At 48.1% G+C, this 10,000-nt stretch overlaps 1 protein-coding gene across 3 annotated transcripts in view; it reads left to right on the top strand.

Annotated features, from left to right (window-relative positions):
* The window catches only part of gsk3ba (glycogen synthase kinase 3 beta, genome duplicate a), a 79,273-nt gene that overhangs the window by 34,980 nt on the left and 34,293 nt on the right, over nt 1–10,000 (top strand). For all 3 annotated transcript variants that reach the window (XM_062534797.1, XM_062534798.1, XM_062534796.1), the window contains exon 3: nt 6,772–6,855. In XM_062534797.1, coding sequence (XP_062390781.1) covers nt 6,772–6,855 — 84 coding nt within the window. The remainder of the gene's footprint in view (nt 1–6,771; nt 6,856–10,000) is intronic.

Raw genomic sequence — 10,000 nt, 5'->3', positions numbered from 1 at the left:
TCTGTCCTGTGTGGTTGGTCCTGAATGAATACCCAGCTCTTCAGAGAACATCTCCTCTCATAACACTACTCACAACTAGTCTTGCTGATCCTAGACCACCTGACTATAGCTGACTAATTGACACTTGACTGTTTAAAAACAGCACTCACTGATGCACTTCTTTCCACCGCACTCTACCCTACTTTTTAACATTTCCCTAGAATTGATGTGAGAATTGCTTTAAAAAAGCTTAAACCGTTCACCATGTTGGAAGTCGCTTTGGCTAAATAATGTAAATGTAAGAAGGTAAAATGTAATGAATGCCTCAGCAATATGCTATGCTAACTAGCGCTCCCAGACGTGTGGTTGGTTACCAATGCTTCATGCTGAGGGTAGTTCTAATGCATTCAGGTGAAGAGGCCTGACTAAAGGAAAGTGACCACATGAGGTGTTAAATCTCCTCACATGACCCTTGGATACCCTTGGAGACCACAGATACACACACACACACACACACACACACACACACACACACACTCCTTTCATCTTTGTTGATCTTCCTGTTCCTCTCTTTTTTGCCTCTTGGCCCCTCTGCCTCCCTCACACAACTCCAGTGAATGGAGAAGTACTTGTGTGTGAGGGAGAATGACCCTTACCCTACAACTGTGAGCTGAGCTACGGACACACACACACACACACACACACACACACACACACACACACACACACACACACATGCACACACACACACACACACGCACACACACACACACAGTCCGAACACATGCTCTCACACAGAAAACACATGAATATAGTCATGCTCTCTCTCTCCGCCCTCTTTCTCTCTTTTTACTTTCTCTCTCTCACTCACTCACACACACACTCACACACACACACACACTCTTACACTCACACACAGAAAGAACACTAGCATGTGCCGCTGGCATGTGAGCTGGCTTTGTACAAAGCGCAGCTGGCCTTCGTTCACAGATTGCATGTGTGTGTGTGTATGTGTGTGTGTGTGTGTGTGTGATCTGTTTGATCTGGTTCCTGGAATGTGTTTTTTTCTGGAAACAGGAGTTCCCCATTAGCGTGGGGTCTTTTCAGAAATAGTTCCACCAGATCCAGGGCCAGAACACAGCACAGCCCCCCTGCTTAAAAGCAGAACCCTTCACACACTGTCCCGTCAAAACCCTTCACACACTGTTCCGTTAGAAAGAACCCTTCACACACACCGTCCCATCAGAAACGCCTCCAAGAGAAACAACCCCCGTGACAGACTCTCTCTCTCTCTCTCTCTCTCTCTCTCTCTCTCTCGTCTCTGCTGAATTTGTTCCCAAACTACAGGCTGTTCTTTCTGAAAAACGTTTCATAACGCACACCGCCTCACCAGACAGCCTATCTGTTATGATGAAGAGAGGCCTCCGCAAACCAGTCCAGCGAGATACCGTCCCTCCAGGAGCCGTTCTCTCTGTGAAACCGTCCAGTCACATTCAGTTCCCTTTTGAAAGTTCACTGTACAGAACAGTCACACAAGGAACGGGCGCCTAACAGACACATTTGCCTGGCTTGAAAAGACTCACAATAGCGTTTTTTATTTAGGAAAAGTTCCATTGGGCCCAATTCTTTTTAATGAGACATGATTGCTTTGAGAGTGTTTTTTTTTTTTACTACTAAATTAGTAAGGCAAACTAGCTCACTGCGTACCCACGTGTTTGCCAAAAGCAACAGCGCTGCTGACATTGATGAAAGCGAGCTACAGTACGTTGGCCCCTGATGTATTTCGATGATATATTTGTTGACAGTGCTCTGCAAAAAGCTTTTTTTCTGGCGTTGATTAATGAGTTGTAGACGTAGAACGCGAAAGCCACAGAGGGCAGCTTGTGGTTACACCAGGTGTGTTTGTCTGAATATGTTATAGAGACCAAACCAGACGATAAAACCTTACGGGGTGAAAGAAACCCGCACGGGGAGAGTTTTTAAACGTGCTCCGTAAGAAACTCCGACGCAAGCGCCAGCGAGCAGCCGGCATCAAGGGCGGCCGCACAGTCTGGTTTTATAAATAGGTTTCTCTTCCCTCAAAGTGGCCCATTGTCAGCCGTCGCGCCTCAGACACCCCATTAACTTCCTATCTGAGCCCGGCTCCAGTGCGCCTCGCCGTTACACTTCGCCTTTGCAGAGGCACTGTAGCAAAAAGGGCCACTGTGATCTTGAAAAGTTTTAATCTCCACAAATCTCCTCGTCATGAACCGTGAATTTTCAGAAAAAAAAAAAACAGCTTTCAGTGTTGAGGAGCCAGACCCTTCCAAACCTATATCAGGGACCCTCTTATTCTTCATCCTCTTCCTCCTCCTCCTCTTCCGCCTCCTCTGCTTCCTCCTCCTCCTCCTCCTCCTCCTCCCCAGAGTCATCTCCCAGTGTCAGCCCATGGGAGGGCAGGCCAGAGAGAGCGAGCCAGAGAGAGAGAGCAGTGAAACCTGAGAGGTGGGGCAGCCCTGCTGAGTGCTGAGCCATGATGGGGGCCAGCTAGCGCGTAGCCGAGGCAGAGATGGGCGTTTGATTAGTCAGCCTGGGCTCTGGTGTCAGCAGGCCAGAGCTGGAGGCCGGGGTGATGTAATGCTGCTTGAGGTCGATCCCAGGGGGCGTCTGATAGGGGCGGGGTGGGGGTGGGCTGGGGAGCAGGGGTAGGGAGACACGAGGTCTGGGCATGTCTCTCTCATGCACACACTTGCACTCACTCACTCACACACACACACACACACACACACACACACACACACACACACACACACACACGCTCTGACACCCCTTCCACACACACAGACACACACACACACACACACACACACACACACATACTGACACCCCTGCCCATACACACACACACACACACACACACACACACACACCCTCATCTCGGCGCTCGGATATCGAAGTGTATGTGGGGCAGAGCGGTCTGGGCTACATAGTTGTTAATCCCTGGCACTTTCCCTGTCTGACTGTCCGTCTGGATTTTTGTGTGTGTGCGTGCGTGCGTGCGTGCGTGCGTGCGTGTGTGCGTCCTTGATGAGTATTATGGATGATACTTTGCAACAGCAATATTTGATATACTACTAGTAATATTTCAATCCTGCCACGTGTATCCTACTTGTACATCTGAGTAGAATAATTTGTGTGTGTGTGTGTCGTGTGTGTGTGTGTGTGTGTGTGTGTGTGTGTGTGTGTGTGTGTGTGTGTGTGTGTGTGTGTGTGTGTGTGTGTGTGTGTGTGTGTGTGTGTGTGTGTATGTGTTAGCCTGGTTATGAGTCTGTAAGGACTGGACGTGCTGAGAGAGCCCCACCCAGTGTGTGTGTGTCCAGTCAGTGGGGCAGTGGGGGAGGGGAGAGATGGAGGGATCAGAGACATGGAAAAAAGATAGAGAGAGAGGAAGGAGGGAGGACAGAGGACCACAGGAGGGAGGTACAGACACAGAGATATAGAGGAAAAGACGGAGAAAGAGAGAGAGAGAGAGAGAGACAGAGAAGGATAGATGGGAAGAGAGATGGAGAGAGAGATAGAGAGAGACAGAGAAGGATAGATGGGAAGAGAGATGGAGAGAGAGAGAGAGAGATAGAGAGAGACAGAGAAGGATAGATGGGGTAAAGAGATGGAGAGAGAGAGATAGATGGTAAAGAGATGGAGACAGAAGGAGGGCGTTACAGGCACTGAGATGGAGAGTGAGATGAAGGGAGGGATGAAGGGAGGGATGGAGGGATAAAAGGAAGTGGATAAAAGTGTTACTGGAACTTAAGATTTCATTAAGTGCTGTTCTATTGCACTAATATCAGCATTCTGAATAGCACTTTTGGTAACTGGGAGAGAAACATTGCCACTGTTCTATATTAAATGAAAAACAGACTTCATACACATGATGGGAGACAGAGGAGGAGAGGAGGAGAGGATGGACAGACAGTGGAAAAGAGGACAGAAAGAGAGCAGGAAGTAGAGACAGAAGGAGGGCGATGGAGGGGTGTAAAATCTAAGGAAGGGGGGAGGTGGGGAGGGGGGGAGAGAGAGAGATAGAGAGGACGAGGGCGTTGTCTGCAGTGCATCCTGGGTAGACGGAGGAAACCACAGAGAGGGATGATGTCACCAGGGAGAGCAGAGTGGTGCCCCTGAAAGTAGAGGGTGATGAGAGGAGGAGAGAGAGAGAGAGGGGGAGGGGAGAGAGTGAGAGGGATAGAGTGATAGAGAGGGGGAGAGGGGTAGAGTGAGAGGAGGAGAGGGGGAGAGAGAAGGAGAGGGAGAGAGAGGGGGAGGGAGAGAAAGAGAAAGAGTGAGGGAAGGAGAGGGTGAGAGAAAAAGGAGGAGAGAGAGAGCAGGAGATAGACATGGCAAAAGAACAAATGTTGGAAGGGAGGTGTTGCACAGTAACGAGAGAGAGAATAGAGTTGGACATTTAGAGACACACACACACACACGCACAGACACACACGTCCATAGAGATACCAATTGGAAAGAGAGTAGACTGTTTGGTGGGGAAGCTTGCATAGCTGTCAGCTGGCTCCATGAATGTGAATCCGATAGCCCGGCCAGCTACTGGACATTAGGACCTGTCCTTGTCCAAACACGCTCCCGTATTTATAGATATTACGCCCAACACCGCACACAAGCCTGGGTGAGAATACCACTGCACTCATCTACCCATCTTCCTCTCTCTCCCTCCCTCTCCCTCTCTCTCTCTCTCTCAATGTGCATTTATGCATTTATGAATGTGTGTATTGTGTTTGGTTTGTATGAAGCACGCTATGATTTCATGGGTCAAGGAATGAGTCAATTAAAGGCAGTTGAATCTCTCTCCCTCCCTCCCTCCCTCCCTCTCTCTCTCTCTCTCTCTCTCTCTCTCTCTCGGTGTCTCTGGTCAGTGCTGGTCAGGCGGTTGTTTGGACGCGGCTCTTTAAAAGCTGCCCTTAGGCATGTCCGTCTCCATCCCGGCGAGGGGGGCTTTCAGCAGGTCCCGCTCTGTTTACGAACCCAGCGGTGATTTACTGTAAGCGCCGGCCCCAGAGAGCTGCTCTCAACACCTACAGTACAGTACGCCCCCGTCCATTCTGCGGAGAGCAGGCCCGATGCTGGGGGCTAGGCTGACCCCCCCCCCCCCCAAGCCCAGCCCTGGACAGCTGACAGGTCTAACTTAGAAGGCCGTAATTTAAATGTCTGTCAAGATCTAAAGTATTAGCTATCTATTAGCTATCAGCACATCTGTGGGTGAGCTCAGTGTTTAAAAAGAGTAATTGTGTGCACATCCCAGCTTTTGGCAGGCTCAGGACAAATGGAACTAGCTTCAATTGAAAAAAGTTAAACTTTTGCCTGAGGAAGACCCAGTAGGGTTGAAACGTTGCTTATTTGTTTTATATCAAATGGGAGCTCAAAGCAGTGTTGCGGACATTCCTTTTTTATTGAGCTCAGTGTTCCCACACAACACACAATAGGCTCAATTCATAACTTTTCAGTCACCCTTTACTTGGGTAGTCCCCTTTAAACTATCTGCAGATGCTCAGATTATCGACAACAAACTATCTGTTCACACTGTGTGTGTGTGTGTGTGTGTGTGTGTGTGTGTGTGTGTGTGTGTGTGTCTGTGTGTCTGTGTCTGTGTCTGTGTCTGTGTCTGTGTCTCTGTGTCTCTGTGTCTCTGTGTCTCTGTGTCTCTGTGTCTGTGTGTGTGTGTGTGTGTGTGTGTGTGTGACTCTGAGTGATGTTCAGTAAGTTCAACAACAGTTTCACATACTGAACTTGAATCTCAGCAGACACTCTAACATCTCTATAAGCACACAGCAGACTAGTCAAGTGTTCCCCACTCTTCCGGCTGCCCAAATTCACCCGAGTCTGATTCTCACGTGTGCGCTCTACTGTTTAACACTGGATGTGTGTGTTTGGTGCTATTCCACTTGAGTCATACTGTACATCCACCAACAAAGACAACACGCCACCCACACTCAACACTTACAGCAGAGATTAGAGCTATCTTTGAACATACATACAGCCCACACTTTGTGTTGTGTGTGTGTGTGTGTGTGTGTGTGTGTGTGTGTGTGTGTGTGTGTGTGTGTGTGTGTGTGTGTGTGTGTGTGTGTGTGTGTTGTGGTGTTAGGACGGAAACTGAGGGAGTGAATTAGATCTGGTTCTTTGTAATGAGAGTGAGATGTAAGAGAGCGGTGTCAGACAGTCTGACGGAGGTGAAGATTGACACACGTGATGGACAGATGGAGAGATAGAGAGATGAAGAGATGCCTGGAGAGAGACAGAGAGAGAGCTGAGCAGGTGTAGCTGGGGTAGCTGGTGTGTTTTATTGTTTTAAAGTGGAAAAAACCTGGAGGCATGGAACAACCATTATTACTGTGGGATGCATGCAATGTGTTATGAGTTATTGGTTGGCTTTGTAGTGTTTTGTGTGTGTGTGTGTGTGTGTGTGTGTGTGTGTGTGTGTGTGTGTGTGTGTGTGTGTGTGTGTGTGTGTGTGTGTGTGTGTGTGTGTGTGTGTGTGTGTGTGTGTGTGTGTGTGTGTGTGTGTGTGTGTTTGTGTGTGTGTGTGTGTGTGTGTGTGTGTGCTTGTGTGTTTGTGTATGTGTGTGTGTGTGTGTGGGCTTGCTTGCCATAAAGAGTAAAAAAGTATTACCATTTTGTGAAGAGATTTTAGTGTGATTACACTTTTAGAGTTTTTACACTTTGAGATTAATATTTTGATTGTTCTCTCTCTCTCTCTCTCTCTCTCCCTCTGCCTCCCTCTCTCTCTCTCCCTCTCTCTCTCAGAACCGAGAGCTTCAGATCATGAGGAAACTGGACCACTGCAACATAGTGCGCCTCCGCTACTTCTTCTACTCCAGTGGAGACAAGGCAAGTGTCACTCTCCTCCTTCACCCCCTCTCTGTGCTCTGTCCATCTATCCAGCCCTCCGTCCCTCTCTTTCCCTGTCTCACTCTCTTTCTCTCTCTGCCTCTCTGTCTCTCTGTCTGTTTCTTTAGTCTATCTCTCTCCTGATTTGCGCTGAGAGGTGACTTGGTGGCCAAAGTGTCTCTGGAATGTGTGTGTGTGTTGGACGTGATTTCCGTGAGTCACTGTGAGTGTGTGAGTGTGTGAGGGGGTACGATGTCGGTGAGTGAGCGCCTGTGTGTGTGTGTGTCTCTGTGTGTCTCTGTGTGTGTGTGTGTGTGTGTGTGTGTGTGTGTGAGCAGGTGCCGGCATCTGTCAGATGGACTGACACGCTCAGATGTCAAGTCAAGCTCGGGTCCAGACAGCCCAACTACCACGTGTCTCTCACGCACTCTCTCTCCCTCTCACACACACACACACACACACACACACACACACACACACACACACACACACACACACACACACACACACACACACACACACACACACACAGCATGACTCTGCACAAACCTGCGACAGCTCGGCTCCTCAGGCTGTCTCTCCGCGTCTCTGTGTTGCACCCCGTCTCAGCCGCCCCAAACCCACATGACCGGCTTTATTTAGCTCCGCACTCCACACACTGCTCACATTGTGCTGCTCCTCACACTTTTAGCCTACACGTACACGCCGCTTTGGAGCAGCACAAAACAGAACATATAAAGGTAGAATTGTTACCTCCGCCAAGGAGGTTATGTTTTCAATGGGGTTTGTTTGTTTGTTTGTTTGTTTGATTGATTGATTGTTCGCAAGATAACTCAAAAAGATATGGATGGATTTTGATGAAATTTTCAGGAAACGTGTGAAATGACCCAAGGAGCCATTCAATTTTGGGATTGATCCGTATCACCGTCTGCATCCAGGAAGCGGTTATGTTGTCCCTTTGTAGAGGTCTGCACTCTCGGAGTGCTTTTCTAATTTTATATGATGAAAAATAACTGACCGGTAGAACGTTGGAGAGGCCCATTGAAAGTGAATGGGAGCTCCCTCAACATTCTAGAGAGCCGTATAATAAAATCAATTACTTTTATTTTGTATATTTATTTATTTTGTTAGGGATTGAAAGAAAGTGGAGAAGAAGGGAGTGGGAGAGGAGGAGAAGTGGAGAGAGGTAAAAAACGGGGGATGAGAGAGGGGGGAGGAAAGGAAGGAGAGAGAAGAGAAGAAAAAGAAGGAGAGAGAGAGGTGGAAAAAGGAAGGAGAGAGAGAGAGCAAGAGAGATAGAGAGAGAGGAGAAAAGGAAGGGGAGCAGGGGGTGGTCTAGTAAGAGCTGCAACTGAGAGTTGGCTAATTTTAGGCCTGTACTTTACAGACACGTACTGTACACGTGCACACACACACACACACACTCACTCACTCACATCCAAAGACGTACTGCTTGCTATATGTTTGCTCCATGTGCAGCTGTCCATACACCACACACACACACACACACACACACACACACACACACACACACACACACACACACACACATGCATGAACACGTACACATACACAAAGACATAGGCAGAGGTATAACCATGCATCTGCACGCTGAGTTATGTGGAACATATATATAGATTTATCTTGCAGTTACACTTGCAATGCTGCTAGTGCTGCCAGCTGACTTACTCATTAGCGTAACTTCATCCAGCTCCACACACACACACACACACACACACACACACACAGACACACACACACACACACACACACACACACACACACAGACACACACACACACACACACAGACATACACACACACACACACACACACACACGCACACACACAGACACAGACACACACACAGACACACACACACACACACACACACACACACACACACACACACACACACACACACACACACACACACACACACACACGCTGAAGTCTCATCTGACCTGCGGTGACCTTCAATCTGACAGTCACTGCTGCTTGATCTAATGACTTCTTCTTTCGCCTGTGGCAGAGCCATTCATCCGATCTCTCTCTCTCTCTCTCTCTCTCTCTCTCTCTCTCTCTCTCTCTCTCTCTTTCATTCTCTCTGTTCTCTCCTCATCCCTCTTTATTTCTCTTAACCCCCTCCCCCTCTCTCTCCCTCCCTTATCCTCTTCTTTTGTGAGGACGTAGGGCGTATGTACACACTTACACTACACACTCTTCTCTCTCTCACACACACACACACACACATACACACACACACACACACACATATACAAACACACACCACACACACGCTATCTCTCTCTCTGATACACACACACTCACACACACAAACATACAAGCAAACACACACACACACACACACACACACACACACACACACACACACACACACACACACACACACCTCTCCTTGGTTCCTATGGCAGCTGATGATAAATGGTTCCAATGCTCCAGTTTTTCCTTGAATCCCAGTGACACAGAAACCAGGAAGTCACCTAGAATAGCTCAGGAACGTAGATAGAACATCCCAGGAACTCCGCAAGAACACCCCAGAAACTCTGCTAGAACAGCTCAGGAATTTCACTGCTGCACGAGGCAGCTCAAACGTGACACTGCTCACACACACACACACACACACACACACACACACACACACACACACACACACACACGCATACAACCTTGTGTGTTCAACAAACCAAAATACACTCATACTCACACACATTTACTCAAACAACTATACCTACACAGCTACAAACAACTGTAGTTACCTTTTTAGCCACACAGATTCACAATTCATTCCTGAGAACACGCACACACACCACACACACACACACACACAGACAAAAACACTTAAACACCACACCACACACACATGCTATGTTTGGTGCATGACTCACAGATGATTTCAAAGGAACATCTGATGGTGTTGTGTAAAGTCCACACTGTTTTTAAAACATGGCACCCTTGGCCATTAGGCAACACACACACACACACACACACACACACACACACACACACACACACACACACACACACTCACAAACAGTTTTTCCCAGAGACACATATCTCGGCCTGTCAGCCATCTTGTTCGCATCAGCTGTTCGCTTTCATGTCCAATAAATCTGGAGATATGC

The sequence above is a fragment of the Sardina pilchardus genome, chromosome 4 (assembly GCF_963854185.1).
Source record: "Sardina pilchardus chromosome 4, fSarPil1.1, whole genome shotgun sequence".
In the NCBI taxonomy this organism is placed as follows: domain Eukaryota; kingdom Metazoa; phylum Chordata; class Actinopteri; order Clupeiformes; family Clupeidae; genus Sardina; species Sardina pilchardus.
This window is presented reverse-complemented; position numbering and strand designations above follow the sequence as displayed.